Raw genomic sequence first — 23,009 nt, forward strand, 5'->3', positions numbered from 1 at the left:
GACCATTTTGTATGGTTCAGGGTTTAGTAGAACCAGAACCGGTGATTGCACCACCTACCTGCGTGTCTTGGACCAGTCAGGCCCTTAGCTGTGGTTCTGTAACCCTGAGACCATGAACTAGAACCACACCTGAGACTAGTGGTTGTGACTCTGGTTTTGGTGGAACAGGGTCCAGCTACCACCAAGACCAGAACCCACGAGTCTTTGACCAGTGAGACCACTGGGCTCTAGGTGGTTCTAAGCTTCTAGAACCAGTAACCACGTCCCAGAACCATAAAAGCATTACTTGTGGGACCAGTAGCCATGGTGCTGGACTGGTTGTGCCAGCGAGTCCAGCTGTGGTCCCAGTAGGACCAGTACCTTTGATCCTGGCTCTAGAGACACCATCATGTAGAACTGGTTCAGGTGGAGGTGTGAGAAGTTCTGGTCCAATGTGCTTTCAGGCTGCTTTAGCAGTTCAAAGAGCCAACTGAAGAGGTCAAAGGTCAGATTCCATCCAGAGGGTGTGTGTAGCACCATGGGAGGCTTTGACCTAGTTCACCAAGTCCTAAACCAGTGTTATGTCCATTCCAGTCTGGTCAGAACCAGTTTGATCCTGTTCTTATCTGCTATAATGAATTATTAGTAACCTGCCCCATCCCAAGCCCCGCCCCCAAGCTGTCTCCTGGTTGGCTCCACTTGATTGGACCACCATCTTCCACCGGGTCCAGAGAGATCTCCGACAAGCCAACCTCACTGTTGATTGGCTGAGGGGAGTGGCTGTTGTTGGTGGCGCCATCGTTGTGATTGGTCAGCGGGAAGGAGGAGGAGGACGATGGGTTTCGGCTGATGACCAGCTCCAAGCGGTTCGGAGATTCAGCAATGAGAGGAACGACAAGGCAGCAGTCAAAGTCCCTGGTTCTCACGTGGTTGATCTGGAAGCACCAACAGGTTCAGCGGTAAAAACTACGTTCTGATGAGGTCAAGCTTCTGTCTGAGTCACGCTGGCGTTAACCAGACGGACTGTGACTGATGTTCTACTTTACCCTACAGTGGTTCAGCCATGGTTCACATCAGTGGTGCTGCTTCAGCCTCAAATCAAAACAACACCAGCCAACACTGATTAAAGCCCCGGGTCTGGGTTCCTGTACCTGCAGAAGTCGGTCGTAGGCACGGAGGCCCCCCCGCTCCGCTGGGCCGCCGGCGCGGATGTCGTTAACGTAAACGCCACGATCCAGCAAGCCGTCAGAAACACTGAAACCAAAATCCTCCAGGTCCGAGGCCTTTTCCAAAGCCAGCTGCGCACACACACACACACATACACGCACGCACGCACACACACACACACATACACGCACGCACGCACGCACACACACACACACATACACGCGAACGCACACACATACACACGCACACGCACACACACACGCACATACACACGCGAACGCACACACATACACGCAAACGCACACACATACACGCAAACGCACACACATACACACGCACACGCACACACACACGCACATACACACGCGAACGCACACACATACACGCACGCACACACACACAGTTATTGGTGTCGAACACACATGCTTCACAGAACTCTGCCATACCAAGGGGCCATTGTCACCTTATGGAGTTCCACAGGGTTCTGGTTTAGGATGTCGTTGACTTCCTGCCTCATCTTTTTCATGGCGAAGGCTCTACGTTGAGGGTCAGAGGGCAAGGTGTTGGAGCGAGGGTTTACCTGAGAATCGGGAAGCAGAATGGTAGGTTGCTGTTGCACCTGGAAAACAGAGCTAGAACCTGCTGTAGCGGTGGAACACACACACACACACACACACACACACACACACACACACACACACACACACACACACACACACACACACACTAACAGTGTGTACCTGCGGTTTGGAGTTGCTGCGCTCCTGGAAGCTCGCCTGACGACCAAGTGTGCTACGCAGAGGGGTGGGGTCGTGGTTCAGACTAAGGGTGGAGCCTGACATGATGGTTGCCTGGAGACAGCCAGTAGGAAGACATAAGTGAAACAGCCAATGGAAGGCCAGATAACAGAGACATCCTGGAGGTTAGAGCGTTGATTTGAGGAATCTGCTGATGCAGTATTTCTGAGCGTTTCTGACAAAGATCCTGCTGACAGGATCCAATCGTGTTCCTATAAAACTCGTCTCTTGTTCAGCTGTTAGACTTGTTTATATTTTTGTAATATTTCTAGTTTAACCTTTTAAACAACTAACAGTTGTTTATGTTTCTGATGTTGTGCCAAGCTGAGGTCTCAGGAAGTTAACATCGTCTCACAGATGGGTTCCAGACAGCCGAGTCTCCGACTGTTCCAGGTCAAAACCAAGTCATCTGCTCAGGAGTCGTGGAGTTTAGAAGCACACGTGCCTTGCTGCTGGATAAAGGCAGCTTGCAAAGCGTGATGCACTAAAGCGTTGGCACCGTCTCCGACCTGCGTTCCTACATACGTAGATCGTAATGCTTTCTTAGCGGTCTGAACACACCGAGCTTAAACACCCCCTTAAAAAGCTCCAGGGCCAGTTTGAGCTTCATGTGCTGCAAATGGGCACAAAGACCAGTTTCCAGTTGTAATACAAACATTTGTTCTAGGATCTCGTTTCTCCAGCAACACACCCACCTGAGGCTCAAGAGGAAACGAAGAACCCTCGAGAACGCTTCGAGACTTCTGCACCGTTCGCTGCAGGGTCTCTGAAAAAGACCCTCCGTTCTAGTGGAGACGCTCATGGAAACGTTTTCTAGAGCCTAAATAACCTCGGGCCGACGGACTAGATCAATGAAAACGAACTCTTTCTGAATCCAGTAGAAGTGCCTCTAAAGGACGCTTCCCCTCTAGAACAGAAACTTCTGGATCTTTCTTTAAGGATGAAAGCGTCTTCCACGCTGTAGTTCTTGTTTAAAACACGGAGCGGTTTCGTTTACCGGTTTTCCCGCTACGTTTCGTTTGCGGCTGCAACGTAGCGGGAAAACCGGTAAACGAAACCGCTCCGTGTTTTAAAAAAGAACTACAGCGTGGAATTAGAGACAGGACACAGCAAGAACACACCTAAGATGAAATCGGCTTGTTTTTTCTTGGTCTGAGACGGGGACGGAGACGGAGACGGCGTCCACTAACAGGACAAACATCCGACAACGCGGCGGTCGCATTAGTAGAGTTGTCAGTTCAAACCCAACACAAGGACATCGGAACAGAAACATGCAGCGTTTGTGGTGGGACGTGTGCCAGCATGCACTGCTCACGCTGCCATGCCTGATGCAACAGAGACCACCAGAGTGTGAACGGTGTTGCTGTTAGCCGACATGTTTAATAACACGGAGGAGGAGGGTACCGGAGCCAGGAGGAGCCTCTCCTTCTCAGATTCCTGAAAGAAAAGTCGGAACGTCTCTCTTTTACTTTGAAGTCTTCAGCAAACAAGCAAACTGGTTCCAGTAAAGTCTGGATCCCAGTTTGGAGTTCACACCTGATCCATGTTTACAAATAAAAACACGCAATAATAAGCATCTAAACAACAACACTGGCTCATCCCTTGAGTTAGGAGCCTTTTTCCGCTTGAATGGTTCACAGTCCTCTGAAAATGTTCTGGTACCAGGACTGGACCCGAGTCTAAAGTCCAAATAAAAGCTCCTTGAGAAGGTCTGAGTATTGCTGATCCAGGACCACAGAAGCAGGTTACCGTGTCACAGGTGGACTGGATCAGGACCTGAAACAACACGAGTCACTCACCTCCAGCTCCCGCAGGATTCCGCTCTGACCACAGGTTTCTAAATCTTCCAGGGCCTGGGACCAGAAGTTCTCCTCCTGGTCCGGTTCTGTGCCGTCATGGCCCACAGTGAACCTGGAAGGAAAGGTCAGAGGTCAACAGTAGCAGAACCACCTGCCTCACAGAAAGATACACACAGGGACAGCTCATGCTGGAGGGGACGTGTTCAGAGACGACCCACGCATCCACGGGGATGTGTCAGAGTGGTAAAGGTCAAAGGTCACCAGGTGGGGTAGACACAAGTCTGTGTGGGGTCAAAGGTCAGTGTGGTACCTGCTGTCAGTGATAAGACCGCTGGGCAGATTAGAGCCGCTGCAGACAGAGACACTGCTGTTAGCTCACTGGTTCTGGTTCCTGCAGACCCACTCAGAACCACCACAGCCTCCTCAGTGCAGCTCGACTCGTCTCGCCGTGGCTAAAGTCACTCGTCATGTTTGCCACTCCCTTTTCAGTACTTGCTTTCATGTGGTTCCAAGCGTACCAAGCCAAGCCGAAAATGTGACGTCAGACACTGACAGTCAATGATTGGCTAGGAGGCGGAGTCTCTGGTTGTTCCGAAGTTTCCCAGCCCACTGCCCACTTTCCGGGATCAGAGAGAGGATGTTGAACATCCCTACCATGTTGTTATGTGGCGTACAGACCACCTGGTGCTTTGCGTTGGGTCTCCACCCTGCCACTAATGGAAAAACGGCGTGGAGTCGAGCTGCGCTGGTTGGTGGTACCGCCTCATAGCCACAGACCCACTAACGGACCCGGGGCCTCAGACACACAGCTCGTCACAAACAAAACAGGGTCTAAAACTGCTAAAATCTTTTTCTACGCACACGCTGTAATTTATAAAGAAAAGCTGGACGGGGCAATGTGGCAACAATGAAGCACAAAGAGAGTTTTACCTCAGAAGGCGCCACCTAGAGGCGCCTTAAGCTACTTCCTACTCCGTTATTACGAAGGGAAGCAACGCCGCTTGCTAGTGAACGTGCACCTCTAGCCAGCCCCAAGACCTAAAACCAGTTGTTTTACAATTAGTTGTCTCATGATCTGTTGTTTATTTAAATCTACAGACATTTACATACATATATATATATATATATATATATATATATACATACACGCATATATATATATATTTATTTTCCGGAACTGCGCTGCTCTGGGCGGCTGCGTGTTGGAGTAGCTCTGTTGACTATATGTAAGTTTTGCTTTTTCTTGGACATTTTTTCTTCTAGTTTCTCAAGAAAACTGTATTTTTTGGACACTTTACTTTTCTGTTTCTGGTTCTGTGAAGCTTGGAGGATTTTTACTGCTGTTTTTTTTTAGCTTTTTTCACTTTTTGAGCATTTGTTATGATGCGTAACCATGGCAACAAGCTGGTTTACAATCGGGAGCAGCTGATTAACATTGGAAAGGCTGAAATAATACCTCAACTGAAGCCACAAATCCCAAATGAGCTAAAACACAAGAAGCGTGGGTGCAGAGCGGGAGCAAAACGGAGACAGAGAAAGAGGAAATTCAAACCATCCCTTCCATCGATCATAATGGGCGATGTGAGATCACTGGCCAACAAGATGGAGGAACTCCAAGACCTTTCAAGGACTCAGCCAGAGTTTTGGCAGTTTCGGAACCGCTGGAGGAGATAATGCAAAGAAGGATTCTCCAGAGAATCAAGAAGATGATGGACAACCCTGAGCATTCTCTTCACAAGACTGTCCGACAACGGAAGAGTGTCTTCAGTCAGAGGCTTCTTCAGAAATAAGTGACGCACATACACACTGCACTCAGCTCACACCGTACGTCTGCTAGCAACACGTCGGACCTAAAAATGTGCTAAAAATAGCAGTTTTTACAACACGTTAGACCTTTTATTGTGTTGTTATTGACGTCTGTTGTCCCTCGGGATCGCTGCAGGAGGACGCGGGTATTTATGAGGAAAATGAAAGGAAGTAAATAAAAGTTTTGTGATCAGTATAATTTGACAAAACCACGGCAAACATGCTTTCTCGACAATCCTTGTTATCGTGTGAGAAAATAAAGTGTAGAAATTAAAACAGACGTGTGTTAATAGGGAAACAGCTGCTGAGCCATGTTTGTGCATGCACCGTGAGCGGTTCTGGTGCTGTTTGGGCCGCAGCCGCTCGCAGCGCTACTTCAACAGTTATCCTAGTTTTTGTCTGGCTAGCAGATTCTCACACGAGGGGGAAATCAGCTCAGGTTGTTTACTTGTTTTTTGCACAGGCTTTTGTTTACTGTGGAGTAAAGTTGAAGTGCTGAAGTTTTAAAAACTAATTTTGAATAAAACTTGAAGAATAACTGGCAATAGCGTACTCATTTTAAGAGGTCTTTCATATTTTATGACATGCTATTTGATATAATGGTTTACAAACACAAAAGGGTCATTTATTAGAGTACTCGATTACAAAAATATTCGATAGCTGCAGCCCTAGTCTAGTTATAGAAATGTACGTTTATCACTCATATTTCAGATTCAAATGAGTTTTATCTTGACTGTTTATCTGTAATCTGACCTGTTTAATGGGTTGTTGTTTATTTTGTTTTTTCCAGCAGGTGTATTTTATATAAATGATGACACCAGTTTACCATGAGGGATGTTAAAGTCTCCCAGTAACGCACAGGAAACACTCCAGATAAATCTGAAAGTCTGAACATGTCAGATGTTGGGCTGGGTTGTGTGTGGCTAGTTTTATTACCCGCTAGAGCTGCTCTCTGGAAGACTAAAGTCAGCAAACACAGAGACCGCAGAGAAAAGGTCCTACTCACTTCTGGCCTTAATAATAAAGCATTTTAAACGATGCACCTGAGCTGTAACTATGGTAACGCAAGATTCCATAGCTTTACCATAGTGACAGTCTATCATAGGTGACAGACAGCGCTCCATAGGGAGCCTAAGCCACGCCCATCTACTTCCGGACCACGGGTCCCAGAAAAACAAAACAATGAATGTAAGTCAGCGGCGCTAAAGACGCTATTTTCTAATTCTGCTTGTTATGTGCCATGGATTTCACATATGATGTCTGTGAAGATGCATTTTAATACCAAGAACGCGCTTATTTTCGAAATGGGGGGGGGGGTGAAGACGTTATTTTAAGTTTTGTGTAATAAGTCCAGGACTACAAATGTGCTTTATGAAAGTGACGTCATCGAAGCAGACACGGAGAAAAACCGGGAAAATGGCCGAGATTCTGTGGTGACGTCATATATGCAGCGTGCCGATGTGGGATTTGTAGTCATGCTAACATCGAACTTTAACAAGCTGATACATTTCAAAGTACGTGACTGGCGTGATTGAAGCACCCATCGTTGGATTACATTTAAACTGAAGTACAGCATATGTGTGATCCAGGACGTCAGGCTAAGCGGATTAGAAAACAGCGTTTTTAGCCCCGTTGACTCGCGTTCATGTTGTCGTTCTTCCGGGACCCGTGAGCCCCGGGAAGAGAGGAGACCTAGCTCCCTATTGTAGTGAAGTAGGAAGTACAGACAGTGGCTTTAAAAATGAGTGAAGTAAAAGTAAATAAGTAAAGTACAAATAAAGAAAGCTTTACATATTATATTATATTCAATTACTTCATTACTTTTTAAAAGATTTATTTTTTGTTTGCAGTTTAAATTCTGTCATCCTGTCCCTCTAAACGTGATTTAACATAAACATCATCAGGTGTACCTCTTATGCATAATAATGATCGGATCACAGACCAGATGTTTGATGACGTAGAAATATATTAATAAAAAGATATCAGAGCTTAAAGAAGATGATGCAATCCTCTTCAGACGAATAAACCGATTGACATCAAAGACATTTCTCTTTGGTCTTGATGCTCATATAGCAGTAAAGGTTATAATATAAACAGAGATTTCAGTTTTCCTGGTAGTGTTTAACCAGAGAGCAATGTGACAAAAACTATAAGTTACTTAGAAGTTAAATAAAGATAATCTGCAGTTGAGCCTCTGGACTTTTCTGTTTGCTAACTCAAGCCAAATTAATCTTCTGTTAGCTGATGGATCCATTTTTAAATGTAAACAAGTCAAAATAGTTTGTTCACTTAATGTTATTAAAGTTATAACTTATTCACCGATGAAAAAGTGGCATTTATTTATATTTCTGTCAAATGGTTTTTGTTTTTCTGGGACCCGTGACTGGAAGTAGATGGGCGTGGCTTTAGGCTCCCTATGGAGCGCTGTCTGTCACCTATGATAGACTGCCACTATGGTAAAGCTATGGAATCTTGCGTTACCATAGTTACAGCTCAGATGCATCATTTAAAATGCTTTATTATTAAGGCCAGAAGTGAGTAGGACCTTTTCTCTGCGGTCTCTGTGTTTGCTGACTTTAGTCTTCCAGAGAGCAGCTCTAGCGGGTAATAAAACTAGCCACACACAACCCAGCCCAACATCTGACATGTTCAGACTTTCAGATTTATCTGGAGTGTTTCCTGTGCGTTACTGGGAGACTTTAACACCCCTCAACGTAAACTGGTGTCATCATTTATATAAAATACACCTGCTGGAATAAACAAAATAAACAACAACCCCTTAAGCAGGTCAGATTACAGATAAACAGTCAAGATAAAACTCATTTGAATCTGATATATGAGCGATAAACGTACATTTCTATAACTAGACCTACATGCTGTCTGCCGTGTACAGTAGTGGTGTCTGGAGAAGGGACTGATCTTTATTTCTGCACCAGTTTGACAGAAATATAAATAAATGCCACTTTTTCATCGGTGAATAAGTTATAACTTTAATAACATTAAGTGAACAAACTATTTTGACTTGTTTACATTTAAAAATGGATCCATCAGCTAACAGAAGATTCATTTGGCTTGATTTAGCAAACAGAAAAGTCAAGAGGCTCAACTGCAGGCTATCTTTATGTACGTATTTAACTTCTAAGTAACTTATAGTTTTTGTCACATTGCTCTTTGATTAAACACTACCAGGAAAACTGAAATCTCTGTTTATATTAAAACCTTTACTGCTATATGAGCATCAAGACCAAAGAGACATTTCTTTGATGTCAAACGGTTTGTTATTCGTCTGAAGAGGATTGGATGCTATGTGATATAATGGCTTACAAACACAAAAGAGTAATTTATTAGAGTACTCAATTACAAAAATATTCGATAGCTGCAGCCCTAATATATATACATATATACATACAGTCAGAGGTGATGTTACCAAACACAGGCACCACAGGTCCCTCTGACCACCACCAGCAGGCAGGCAGGATTGAGTGCCTTGCCCTTGGACACAACAGCAGACTTCTGTGTCAGGATCTGAGATCGAACCTGCAACCTTCTGATTACTGGACAACCTGCTCTACCTCCTGAGCTCCTGCTGCCCCAGACATAATACGGTACCAGCTAACATCACATGGTACCTCTTAGCCAATAGCAATGTCTGATTCAAATTCAACGTAGAGCAGAGTTTTAACCTGAAGAGGGCGCAATAACGATGGTTTTAGGCTGAGTTTTTACTTTTTAAATAAGCAGCACTAAAATGCCTAAGTCATGACTGCACACATCTACAGTGATACTAGACACTCGTTCATACAGTTTATCAGCAACATCAGTCGATTGGGGTGACTTGCTCTTTAAGGTGAGTTTAAGTACAGACTCTATGTAGAGTTTTACAAATCAGGCCCCCGCTCTACCCAGTGGACCCAATATCAGTTCTGTACTGGTTCTGGTCTTTGTCTCACCCTCCAATTGGTGGGCGGTCCCAGTCATCGTCACTCAGACCCAGATCTGACAGCGGATTGGTTCTCTGCCGACTGGAGTTTGGTTGGCTGTTGGTTGTCTTCGGGTTGCGCCAGTCATGAAAACTGTATGGAGACGACTGGAAAGGCGGAGCTTCACAGAGGACCAGAGAGGGTTCAGAGGTGAACTTTAGCAGCAGACTCACACCGAAAACACAAAGGTCAAAGGTGTACCTGAGGTGGTGAAGCTGCTGTCCATGTTGGACCCGTCCCAGGACTCCACGGCGCTGTCCACAGATGGCAGCGTGCTGAACACTCTCTGATTGGTTGGAGGTGCTACTATGATGACAGGCTCTTCGTCCCCATCCTGGTTCTCCTGGTTAAGCCCCACCCCTGATCCCAGGCCTGGACCAATCACACAGGACTTTGGGCTGGACACTGAAGACAAATGGTGTGCTTTCATCAGTGTTATGAATCAAAAGGGTCAATTTTCACCATCGAATTGACACAGCATAACCTTTCATACACACCAAAGCTGCAAAGTCAAGGTTGCACCAGCTGGAGTATCCAGACCTTTGCTCACCTATTGTTCTTCAACGCAGACATAAATAAACTGCCAAGGTCTCCTGCAAAAGCCTCATCTCTCTGCTTAAAGTCAGACTGCTGGATTCCTCACCCTGAATAAAACAGTGAAGCTACACGAATCCTACAAGGCTTTACAACTTATACGTTAAATAATCATGTGATGAATGAACACGATGTTTAAATGAAATGTTTGAATAATCTGTGCTTAAATCCATGAATATTGCTCTTACAACGATCCATTTATATCACAAATCAGTGTGTTTGATTTAACACGTTAATCGTTGTCTACACTCATACACATTACAATAAGATACTCATTAAGGTTAAGATTCACCTCACATAAGTGTTTTAAACCATTCTCATTCACAGTGATAAAAACATCTCTGTGTCTGAGGAGGGCGTGGCTTTCTGAGGGATGTTGCTAAATACCCAGAAACGTGTCAAATGCTGATTTGCCAGAATGGCCAGAAATCACAACTAAGTAGTTTAAAAAAACAAGAATTACTTCCTGAGTTATTCAGTTTCTAGCAGAGTTCAGAACCGGCCAATTCGGAACAAGCATCCTTGAGACATCTCTTTTACAGTCAAGCCCTGTTTAAACGCTGCTAGCTGACACAGCCAGACGGCTCCCTAAGAGCCACACCCACTTTGGACGCAGACAAGTATTCCAGCTACTGTTGTGACCTGGAGACATCTCAAGACTGGACGGGTCGTATCGGAGTTTAATCTACAAACTCCCAGTGCCGTGAGGTCCTCCCGACTTCTGACAGTCCGGATCTGCTGGGGGTCTCCGCCAGGGTTTGTAGACACAGCAGATTGCGTCTGATGTGGTTTTATTAATAATCAACTCTCTAGTTTAAAGCAGATAACAAATTCTTTTACACTCAGATTTCACAATTTGTTTCAGATACAAAGGTTCTGATAAACATCTAGCTTACATCACACCACCTACACATCACACTCCATCACCGCATATCCACTCCATCACATCTTATTACTCATATCTTGTCATGTACAATCATTAGTTTAGAAAATAATAAAATTCCTTTTTAACTATTTACCTGACTCTGTCTGAATTAATACGAAGTGTGTTTATGGTCCCTGAACAAGTAAAAGTAACTATAATCTTCTGATGAAACATTCAAAGATCAATCAGGTTGATATTTCATATTTATATGGAATCATCACATCTTATTGGTCATAATTCATTTGCAGTCGTCGCGCTATAAAGTGTGACGCTACATCAAACAGCTGAGTTTCAGGTGTGATTGGTGTGTGTGTGTGTGATTGGTGTGTGCGTGTGTGTGTGTGTGCGTGTGTGTGTGTGTGTGTGTGTGTGTGTGTGTGCGTGCGTGCGTACTTACATTCACCCTGCTTTTTGATCTTCAGTGTAACCGTTTCCCCGGCCTGCTGCAGCAGACTGATGGCTTCACTCAGAGGTTTCCCTTTCAGGCTGCTGCTGTTGATGGCCAGAATACGATCTCCCACGTGAATGGCCCCCGTCCTGCAGAAACACACTCGTCAGGTTCTTGAGATCGCACAGCAACAGTCCCATTTCTGTCCTGAAGAAGTTTCTAAGCTGCAAAAACAAACTAGATACAGAAAGAGACGTTTCTCCACAGGGTGGCGCTGTAGAGTCACCATCAGCAGATAAACAGCTTTTCTTCAGATTGAAGTCGTCTATCCCGCTTCCACCGTGGGGACCTTTCATGGGGGGTCATACTTGTTTTGACACGGATTCACTTTTAAGTAAAAGATGAAGGATTTTTTTAACACGGACATTTGAAACCACAGCTCGGGTAACGACCAGACCTGAGGGGCTATTCTCATATTATTCAACTAACCCAAGCAAAAAGATGAACCAGATGCATTATTTTAAACAAAATCAGATTTATTATACATAACTTATTCTGGCAGTGATCTCTTGTCCGCTGAAAGTTTGTTTGCTGGAAGCTGAGGCGCTGGTGGAAGCCATTTAAGCCTTTCAACTCTGGAATATGGTGGTGTGATGTTTTATTAGGTGTTGATAAAGGTTTGTAGTGTGGCCTCGTGAGGTGGCAACAGCAGCAAGGCAGGTTCTGCACAGCATCTTCTTTCTTATAGCCAAAATGACTCCACACAACTGATGTGCAAGTTCTCTTTGGTACCAAACTTTGTGCAGCTTTGGATTCTGTTGCGCCTGAGGCCATTTATAGCAGGTTAAAGCGCAGTGTTCTCTTCTCTTCCTGCCCTGTTTCAGGTGTTTGCAAGTCATGTGACTTTCCCAGCTGTCGCAACCAGTCAAATCGCAGCCTTTGGGATTAGAAAATCTCCTTTTGTAACAGTAAGATTGCATAGGAACTGAGGAGCTGATCCAGATAAACTTTAGGTCTAAAAATAAATTAGAACTTGAGGATTTAGATCAAAGGGCTTTCTAAAAGTTCTGATGATGTATTTGTTACTTAAAGAGCAAACTGCAGGTTAGAGCCTCCTTTGAACAAATATTTAGAGAAACATCACAGGAACTCATTCTAAATTCAGTTGGTCCAGAACTCTGCAGCGAGGCTCCTAACTGGAGCAAACAGAAGAGCTCACATCACTCCTGTTCTGATGTTTCTGCACTGGTTACCCGTTAACTCTAGAGTTCATTTAGAGTCCTGACTAGAACCTTCAGGGCTCTACATGGTCAAGCTCCTCCCTATATTACTGAACTGTTAAAGCCTTATGCTCCAACCCGAGCCCTCAGGTCCAGCCACCAGAACCTTCTAGAAGTTCCAAAGACCAGATATAAAAGTTGAGGTGATCGCTCCTTCCAGACTGTTGCACCCCGACTCTGGAATGATCTTCCTTTATCCTTACGCTGCATTGGCAAACAGCTGAAGACCCTTTTATTTAAAGCTGCTTTTTCCTAAACTTTTTATTTTCTTATTTTTAACTCAAATTTTTTATCTTTCACCTGTTTATGAAATTTTATAATTTAATGACTTTATTTTTCTGATGTTAAAGAGCAAATTGCAGGTCATTTTTTTTCTAATTCATATAAAATGTTGTCCAAAAATACTATTAGAAAAGCTTATTGTGGATATTTGGTTGTAAAACACATAACAACAGAGTTTTCGTTTCTAAACCTGAACCTCTGACATAACCAAAGGGAGTCAGAAGCTCGGCTGCCTCAGCTCAGTGTGGAGAGTGGCTAGTTTTAGGGTAGAGGTCATGTGATCCAGTCGGTGTGTGTTTACTAGTGTTGGGTTGTGTTCATGTTGGTAAACTAGTGTGTGTGAATGCTGCACCAACTCCAGCCTGTCTGGGCATCGAGTCCACGGGTTTCCAGATCAGAGGAACAACGCCTCTATCTCCGTGCCTGAGGGCGTTTCTGCAGCTGAAAGACTGACTTCTGTAGGCCACATGGGTCGGTACCGGGTCAGGGAGGTCCGCGCTGGGCTCCGGAGACCCGTGGCAGGGTTTAAAATTTAAATGCAGTTTTCTGGAACTCAGATCAACATCAGAACCAGGTCCGAACCAACCTCCAGAAGAGACTCAGCGGGCCAGCTGGTTTCTGGGTTGGAACCAGATCAGAACTGCCGCGGACCTCCAGGAGAGGATCATGTGCAGCTTTTAAAAATCCCAGCTGGACTGGCTCGCTGGTGTCTGGGTCGGATCCAGCTCCCAGAAGTCTGCATGAGCTCCAGAACCGGATGACAGGCGTCTCTCTCTCTATGCTAAACTACGCTAGGTGAACTGATATTAACGAGTATGAAACCGCTGACAGACGCTCATTAGTGTTAATATTATATTAACCGAGCGATACTACTGTAACTGTCTGGTACACGATAGTAATCTGTACTATATTGTGATGCTAGCACACGAGTTTAAGCTAACATGGTTAGCTCAAGCTGCCCCCCCCCCCCCCCCCCGCACAATCTCTCTGCTTTGGCCAATGGTTTCTCCCGCTGGTTGGTGTCTGCTCTCTGGGGCAGCAAACTCATTACTTTATGGTTCTGGTCCATCAGAAGTAGAATTATAAACATTTAAAGGTTCCTCTGTGTCAGAGCCACAGTAGAGTCCATGTTTTCCTCTGGATTCTTGGCAGTACTAATCTAGATTAGATGGAATCTAACGTAGCTTAGCGTTTTAGAGAGAGGGAGAGACGCCTGTCATCACCTGGGCAGGCGGCACGGACCTGGGTCCGACCCAGAAACCAGCTTCCCGGCTCGCAAGGAAATTTCTAAGCTCCCCATCCGCTTCATGAGCTCAGCATGGAGCTCCCTGAGCTGCTTCCGGAGCCAGTGGGGTATTTTTTAAAGCCTGTTCCGGAGGACAGGAGGCGTGATGAACTCCCATCATGTCGCTGGGATTGTAATCCAGCGCTCTGAAGTGTGCACTACAAAAAGCCGAGTTTTCAGCTACACACAAGAAGGAAGGGAAGATGGTGCCGCTCTATCTCTCTTGGCCTCGATGTCCGGACCCACTGGAGTTGTGGGGCTGTTATGTATTGTCAAACAAAATACCCACAATTAGCGTTTCAAATAGTATTTTTGGACGGCATTTTACATGAAATTAAAATAACATTTAACCTGCTATTTGCTCTTTAAACATTAGACTGACGGTGGTTTTACCTCTCAGCCAGCCCCCCTTTGCTCAGCGAGGAGATGATGATGGGGTCGAAGGGCTCCTCGGTCCCTGAGATGGTGATTCCTAAAGGGCCTCCATACCTCTGCAGCTCCACTGTGTAGATGATGCTTCCAGACACTTCCTGTTCATCTGTAATGTCAATAAAGCTTTATGCAAACCAACCGTGGGCCAGGTGAGTAAAACAAGAGAGGTAAGAGTCTAGAGGCTCTTGTAGCGTAGGAGAAGGCCATGTAACGCAAAGGTTTAGACATCTGTCAACAACCTGCCCTACTAGAGAGCAGAGGTCATCAGACCAGCCGGTTTTATCTGCCTGGAATACCCTGGCCATCCGGATACGTCGTCATAACAACCTCTCATGTTGACATGGAGATGCACTTACATACTCTCTCCACTTTATCTCATTTGGTCTCATAAATGACTTCCTACCTTTACAAGTTATTTACAATAAAGTTCTGTTTCGTCTGAAGTGATTTAATAACGCATTGACTGCTTCACAATGAATGAATCAACATAAATGTTTATTCTTGAAACGCCATATTTCAGATCTTAAATTCACCAAATGGAAGAAGAAGAAGAAAATATCATTTCTATAGCGCCTCTCAAGATAAAAATCACGAGGCGCTTCACAAAAAAAAAAGTAAAAATATAAAAAAGCATTTAGAAAATGGTTAAAATATATTTAAAATGAGCAAAAATAGACAATTGTGATTAAAAAATGTTAAGAACGAGAGAGAGTGAACAGGAAAGAGGGAAACCAGTGGATCCTGAGGAAGGTGGAATAGGTGGGGAGAGCAGAATAAAGAGAGAGAGGTGAAGAAGGTCATACAAAAGCCAGCTTGAACAAGTGAGTCTTCAGCTGCTTTTTAAAGGAGACCACTGAGTCCACTGATCTCAGGCTCAGGGGGAGAGAGGTCCAGAGTCTGGGGGCCACAGCAGCAGATGATCTGTCACCTTTGACCTTTAGCCTGGTGCTGCACAGCCAGTAGGCTTTGGTCACTGGACCTCAGGGACCTGCTGGGGGTGTAGGGACTAAGAAGATCACCAATGTAAGATGGTGCTTGTCCATGTAAGGCCCTATAGACCAGAACCAGGATCTTGAAATGAACCCTGAAGTTGACTGGCAGCCAGTGAAGCTGGAGGAGAAGCGGGGTGATGTGGGTGTGTTTGGAGGACTTGGTCAGAAGCCGAGCACAGGCGTTCTGAACCACCTGTAGACGGTTCAGGGAGGTTCTGCTCAGACACGTGAAAAGAGAGTTACAGTAGTCTAAGCGTGAGGAGATGAAGGTGTGGAGAACTGTCTCAAGTTCAGAGCGGGACAGAATGGGACTCAGCTTAGCAATGTTCCTGAGATGGAAGAAGGAAGAGCCAACAAGAGAACTGACATGAGAATCCAGGGTGAGAGCTGGGTCAAAGGTCACACCAAGATTCCTGACAGAAGGTTTGGTGTGGGAAGCAAGCTGACCAAGAGAGTCTCTGACTTTGGGAACCAGCTTGTCTGGGGCACAGATGAGGATCTCAGTCTTATCTTCATTCAGCTGAAGAAAGCTCCCACCATCCAGGTTTTGATAGAGTCTAAGCAGGTGTGTAACAGCTGCAGCTTAGACATCTCATGGGGCTTAAAGGAGATGTACAGTTGGATGTCATCTGCATAAAGGGGTTGATGATTTAATAATGATTTATTATCAGTTACGTCACATGTTAATATCAGTATATTAACTGGTTAACTTCACATATTAGGTGAAATAAGCGTTTCTGCGTCTGAGAAAGGGGAGGTCTGATAACGCCCATTACACTTTCTGGCTGCTGATTTGTCCAAAACTTCTGAACAACAAACCTTTAAAAGGAAAGGCACAAACCTAACCCAGACATCACCTTTCTGAGCCACTTAGTGAAGCTCTTAAACACACCGGGTCATGCTCCATCAGAGGTCATTCACTGTCTCATTTAACATCACTTTGAATTAGGGATGGGTACCTTTGACATTTGAATCGATACCGGTACTTAACGGTACCAATTTTCGATACTTTTGAGTGTTTAATATTTTTAATTCTCTTTTATAATTAAATATATATTTTTCTCTATAACCATATTTGATAAATATCACGATAAATAACATACCACTGTTTGTATTTTAACATGGTCCTTGTAGTTTTATAAGCTGATAATTAAACTGAAGCAAACATTTTTACTGTGAACTAAATTTACTGTGTATCTTCATTCCTTTTGCCGTCTTTTTTCTTTTGATTTTTCCTACTGGGAAGTTAGAATTTCCGAGGAGAAAGCGAACGCACCATTAGCTGATAACAACGGTGTCATAGGAAGCTAACATATCAAGCTAACGTTATCTTAAACAGCTTATTTAGCTGGTGGAGCAGATTAAAACGATGATGCCTCACACTTAGATCGTTGTCGCTGGTTTCATCTTCACCCAATCACCCGTCGCATTTAGTAAAGTGAAGCCAAACTTTAGAGCGCGTTCATGTTCTTCTAGTCGGAAATTCGGAAATCCGAGGAGAAAGCGAACGCACCATTAGTGAAACGGAAGCTAACAAATCAAGCTAACATTATCTTAAACATTTTATTTACCTACCGGAGCAGATTAAGATGAGGATGTCTCACTTAGATCGTTGTCGCTGGTTTCATCATCACCCAGTTACCCATCACATTTAGTGAAGTGGACCCAAGCTTTAGCGTGTTCTTTCTATCATGCTGCTCTGTTTACAACTGGCTCGCAGCGACCGATGACATAACGCTCTTGCTCATGCGCAGCTGTCTAGGCACGTTCTCGTTATGAAGGACGGGTACCGAAACGAGGCACCGTTTCAAATTAAGTGAATCGGTGCTCGGTCGGTACTGTGGAATTCGGTCGGTACCTTAAAAGTACCGAATTCGGTACCCATCCCTTCTTTAAATCACCATTTATAACCATTTGTCCTTCATCATCATAGTAATAGAAATATAGTAATAAACTGATTTTTATAAACTATTATAAAGTGTTGTTTCCCTGCCGTACCTAAAGTACCCAGTTTCATCATCAATCCAATATCAAAGGTTCAATAATATCGATCATCCATATTTTATGGAATACCTTTATATTCTATTGGTCATTTATTAAAAGTAACCACCTACTAATGGTTGCAGGTGTGACCTCTGATCAGGGTTCTGGGACCTACTTTAGTTTAGATAAGAGAAACAAAATGGGGACCTGAGTTGTCTTCGTCTTTGCGGATCTTCAGTTTGACGAGTTCCTCACACTGATGGAGGATCTGAACAGCTTCCTCCATGGAGCAGTTTTCCACCCGGATGTTATCGATGGCCAGCAGCTTGTCTCCGAGCTCCAGAGTTCCCGTCCTGGAGAAAAAACATCTTCATCAGGGCGAGGTTTAGTTCTCCTTCTGTAACGGCCACGCCTGGTTAGAAGTGACAGAACTCGACCCAGACCCGGTTTCCTTCCCTGTTCAGTCGTGCTGGTCGGAAACGAGTTTCTGTTCTACTAAATTAAAACTCCCACCAGGTGTACCGAGGTGGCTTGAGAATGTGGCTGGGGGGGCGGAGTCTCTGGTTGCTGCCCCCGCCCACCAACAGCTGCTACATTTGGAGTTTCAACTTTTTTACAAAGACTATAAAAATATTCTAGAGAAAAGTGTCGATGAGACGAGCAGCTTTGACTAAAAAATACGGAGTTCTGGTCCTCTTTGCCCAGCCCTAGCAGGGTGTAGGGGGCGGGGTTACCTGTGAGCTACGCTGCCTTTCTTGATGTCTGAGATGATCAGAGGATCCCCTGGTTTCCTGTTGGACGGAGCTTCAGACACAAACAGAAGAGCGGCTTAGTCTCAGAGCGGAAAGACGTAAGGCAGGTGGTCGTAATGTTGTGGCGGAACTCACAACTGATGGTGATTCCCAGCTCCACGCCTGGTTTCTTTGGGAGCTTTACGTGGAACGTTCCTGAACTCGGGATAACTGACTCTGGAAAAACAAGGAGGCAGGATAACAAAACCATCTGAGTCAGGAATCGTCATGACAACGGCTTTGTGCCGATGTTGGAGTTCATCCGTCTGACTTCACAGATGATGAGGAAAGCAGCCCTCAGCTGTTGTGAATTTATCCCGTAAAAACATCCAAATGGAAACGGACCCAACACCGACTCATCAGGAAAGTCAAAAGCTTAAGCCTCTGCTTGTCGTTGGTCATGGAAGATGCTGCTTTTAGGAACGACCTCGCTCACAGTCTCGGTAGGAATCAGGCGTCGGATGAAAACAGACTCGGGTTAAACGTTTTCAGCGTCAAACTGAAATCTTTGTAGCAGAAAACCTAAAAATCTGGAATTTAAAAAACCAAAAACCTGCTTTTACAAGAATTCACGAGTCTGCTAACTGAAACAACCCCTGGTTGCTATGGAAACCGTTTCACTCAGGTTTACTAAGTTTAACTTTGTGATGATTAGACTACACGTAAGTCGGTGTTTGGTCCCACATCAGCGGGACGGTTGTGATGCAGCGCTGGACAGTTTTCTGACTGAAGGTGTGATTTCAAACGACACGACGACCCGATGTCCCAGGATCTGACGTGTCATCGTTTTCGCCATCCAGCGTTTCCCCCGATAGTGACAGTGGCTGAGCTGCACATGCACTGTTTTTTTCTGATACGTTATGAACTTTGACCCGGCCCTATGACCGGTGGGTCAGGAGGTCGTTAGCCAACAGATAAAACATTCCTAGCGGCGTTATCAGTGACGGGTTTCAGCTACACGATGGGTTCATGTTCATCTGATGAGCGTCGGCGACATCACACAGCGAGTCTGAGTCACTTTAACATTTTAGTGAAGCTGAGCGGGCAGGACGTGTTTCAGTCCGACAAACAGGAAACAGAACGGACTGTTGCTGTTCCCATCATCAACAAACACAAAGAATCTGGACACAAGCTGCTGTTTGACCAGAAGGATCCCGTTAGCGATTACCCGCCACGTCAAACTCGATCTCCAGCGTGAGCTGAGCGGTGATGGACGAATCCCGGAGCAGCTGGTTGGTCTCCTCCAGGGTCGAGTCTTCGGTCGGGACGCCGTTGATGGACAGAATCCTGTCGCCGATCTGAAGAATCCCACACCTGCAAACACAGCACGCTGAGCTCAGACCACACCACCCCAGGGTGAGTGGGCGGGTCTCACGACGTGATGCAATAATATCACTAAACATCTGTGACAATCTAGAAGTTATTAGATGTGTTTGTAAAAGATCAGAAGTGCAGGAGTTTATCTGAGAAAACTGGCCTAAAACCTCCTGACAGGGATTTTGATCATAGATCCGTAAAAACTAGAGACGTTCCGATCATGCTTTTACTCCAGATACGACTACGGCTCATTTGATTTTGGGAATCTGCCGACACTGAGTCCCGATACGATATTTTAGAAATTGATTAATTAATCAATCAATCAATCAATCAATCAATTATTTAATTAATTAATAACTTAATCAATTAATTAATTCCTTCCATCCATTTTCATCCGCTTATCCAGTGTCGGGCAGTAGCCTAAGGCGAGAGGCCCAGACTTCCCTCTCCCCAGCCACTTGGGCCAGCTCCTCCGGGGGAATCCCAAGGTGTTCCCTGGCCAGGTGAGAGACATAGTCCCTCCACCGTGTCCTGGGTCTTCCTTTAGGTCTCCTCCCGGTTGGACATGCCCGGAAAACCTCACCAGGGAGGCGTCCAGGAGGCATCCTGACCAGATGCCCGAGCCACCTCAACTGGCTCCTCTCGATGTGGAGGAGCAGCGGGTCTACTCTGAGCCCCTCCCGGATGACCGAGCTTCTCACCCTATCTCTAAGGGAGAGCCCAGCCGCTCTTCGAAGAAAACTCATTTCGGCCGCTTGTATCCGTGATCTCGTTCTTTCGGTCACTACCCAAAGCTCATGACCATAGGTGAGGGTAGGAACGTAGATCGACCGGTAAATCGAGAGCTTCACCTTCTGACTCAGCTCTCTCTTCACCACGACAGACCGGTACAACGCCCGCATCACTGCAGATGCAGCACCAATCCGCCTATCGATCTCACGCTCCAGTTGTCCCTCACTCGTGAACAAGACCCCGAGATACTTAAACTCCTCCTCTTGGGGCAGGACCTCATCCCTGAGAAATGCAAACATTTTATTTTGAATCATTTATGCATTTCTTTCTGTTTTTGACTTTCTTTAGTTTAGCTGCCATAAATCACTCGTTCAGAAACGCGTTAATATTAATGACACATGTAAAAGCATCCTTGTTGCATCCTCATATTTGAAACAGTTGACTCAGTGTGCGGCTGTTTTCAGCGACAGCGATGGCGATCAGCAGCAGGGTGACTCTTTTCTACACAACACCTGTAGAGCTGCTGCATCTGTACAGGTAAAGGAGATCGTACCGCGACGCCAGGAGACTCCAAACCCGACGCGGGCATCCACAGACGTCATCCAGGGTCATAAATCTGCTGCCATCTTGGCGTTTTGCTGTCCGTAGACCATTTATTTTGTTTTTAACGTATCTGTGGTGTCGGCTGGCTTATCCGAATTGCTGCAGCGAACTGAGCAGGGTTAGTTTTTTGAGGTGGCGCGTGAGTCGTGGTGTTGAACGCAGCACCACCCTTTCCACCAGTTAAATGCCGGTTTGCACACATTACACTCCCTCTGCTGTTTGTTTAGAATATCAAATTACAGACATTTTCTCTCTTAAGGCGACAGCCATGCTCTGTTAGCTAGCTGCTGTGTGTTATGTGTGTGAACTCCCGGTCTACCTTAAACTTTACGGTATCGTTTGTGACACAAAGAGCACTGATGGAGAGGATCTAAGCCGTCGTTTTTCCGTTAGAAAATCTCTTTCTCCGGACGAATTTAAACGTTTGTTGTTTTAAGCGGTTAAATCCAGTTGTCCCCTCCGATTCCAACCTGTTTAAAATCACACGGTTGGACTCGATTTCCGATCGTGTGATTGTGTCGGAGCGTCCCTGGTAAAAACTGCTGAAATGTGCAAATAAACAAGTACAAAAAGTTCCACCTAATGAAGTGAAGTTAATCTAGAGTTCTCTATTCAACAAAAACATTATCTGGCTCCAGATTTTCATATTTACAGAAAAGGTTCTCCGTCTGTCAGAAACACGAAAGCACCCAAACGTCCTTCCCGTCTCCATCTCACCTCTCAGCAGGACTGTCCGGGTCAATGTAGGCGATGAGCGGCGGGGATGACAGCGTTTCTGTGGCAAACACTCCACCCTGGAGCTGCAGGCCGAACCCCATGATGCCGTCTCCTAGCAACATCACCTCGGTGGTTTCTGTGTGGACCACCTGACCGGCGAGACCCACGGTGCTGGACGCCAGAGATACTGATGGGAGAATTTTAACGACATTTAATTACAAACAGACTCAGTTTCTGTTTGCTCCCGCTCGTGGGCTAATACAGTTTTATTCAAAACGTGGATAGACTCACAGGAGCTCTTGAACTCCTTCTTCTTAGCCTTCCTCCTCATCATCGTGCTGCGTGGACTTGTGGGATACATGTTCCTGGGCAGGGTGCTCATGTTGAGGGACGAGAGACTGTAGGCAGACATGGAGCCGGGAGAGAACGAGTGGCTAAGGGCTGGGGAGAGAGAGGGAGAGAGGGAGAGAGGGAGAGAGAGAGAGAGAGAGAGAGAGAGAGGGAGAGATTTAGTCAAACTCTCTTGCCCCTTATTTAAAGAAGCAGAGAAGCGGGGCGGACGTACGAGGGTTGTTTGTATGGCGGCTGTGCGATCTGCCACCTGATTGGTCGGGGTGATAGGTGTTGTAGTGGTAGGGGGGGAGGATGGGGGTGGAGCCTCCGGTTTCCCAGGGGAGGGGGCGGGGACTACGTTGCACCTTGACTGCACACACGCACACACACACACGCACACACACGCACGCACACACACACACACACACACACACACACACACACACACACACGCACGCACGCACGCACGCACACACACACACACACACACACACACACACACAGGAGGATGTTCAGGTTCAGACAAGAGGAGCAGGCAGAGGTCAAAGGTCAGGAGGTTCTGCAGCAGTACAAAGAAGTTTGATTAGAACCACGTTTCCTAAGATGGTCAACAAGATAATTCCTGAACAAGTCCTCCGGTCCACGATCAGGTGTAGAAGGAAGCATCGTTCAGGTCCTTAACTCTGTTTCAGTATCAGACTTTTAGACTCCTTTCATCTACTAGGAAACCGTTTATCTGAATGACCCAGAGGTCAGAGTTAAATAGAATGACTCTGCAGGTCACAGGTCTCTCAATAAGATGTTTGCATTCATGTCGACTTGTGGAA

At 45.5% G+C, this 23,009-nt stretch overlaps 1 protein-coding gene across 11 annotated transcripts in view; it reads right to left on the reverse strand.

The window, feature by feature from the left end:
* Window positions 1–23,009, reverse strand: part of grip1 (glutamate receptor interacting protein 1) — a 90,425-nt gene that overhangs the window by 635 nt on the left and 66,781 nt on the right. For 4 of the 11 annotated variants that reach the window (XM_070542580.1, XM_070542545.1, XM_070542478.1 and 1 more), the window contains 17 exons: window positions 22,415–22,552; window positions 22,141–22,290; window positions 21,850–22,036; window positions 19,649–19,794; window positions 18,577–18,657; window positions 18,424–18,493; window positions 17,897–18,042; window positions 14,676–14,820; window positions 11,445–11,584; window positions 9,730–9,933; window positions 9,499–9,649; window positions 3,743–3,854; window positions 3,348–3,380; window positions 1,887–1,997; window positions 1,610–1,726; window positions 1,131–1,277; window positions 1–914 (listed from right to left, as the gene is read on the reverse strand). The exon at window positions 1–914 is cut by the window's left edge and continues 635 nt beyond it. In XM_070542580.1, coding sequence (XP_070398681.1) covers window positions 609–914; window positions 1,131–1,277; window positions 1,610–1,726; window positions 1,887–1,997; window positions 3,348–3,380; window positions 3,743–3,854; window positions 9,499–9,649; window positions 9,730–9,933; window positions 11,445–11,584; window positions 14,676–14,820; window positions 17,897–18,042; window positions 18,424–18,493; window positions 18,577–18,657; window positions 19,649–19,794; window positions 21,850–22,036; window positions 22,141–22,290; window positions 22,415–22,552 — 2,384 coding nt within the window. In that variant the 3' untranslated portion in view covers window positions 1–608. Of the gene's footprint in view, window positions 915–1,130; window positions 1,278–1,609; window positions 1,727–1,886; window positions 1,998–3,347; window positions 3,381–3,742; window positions 3,855–3,926; window positions 4,092–9,498; window positions 9,650–9,729; window positions 9,934–11,444; window positions 11,585–14,675; window positions 14,821–17,896; window positions 18,043–18,423; window positions 18,494–18,576; window positions 18,658–19,648; window positions 19,795–21,849; window positions 22,037–22,140; window positions 22,291–22,414; window positions 22,553–23,009 lie in introns of those variants that run through there. The other 7 variants (XM_070542510.1, XM_070542603.1, XM_015962549.3 and 4 more) reach the window with 4 other exon arrangements.

The sequence above is a fragment of the Nothobranchius furzeri genome, chromosome 1, assembly GCF_043380555.1.
Source record: "Nothobranchius furzeri strain GRZ-AD chromosome 1, NfurGRZ-RIMD1, whole genome shotgun sequence".
Classification (NCBI taxonomy): Eukaryota; Metazoa; Chordata; class Actinopteri; order Cyprinodontiformes; family Nothobranchiidae; genus Nothobranchius; species Nothobranchius furzeri.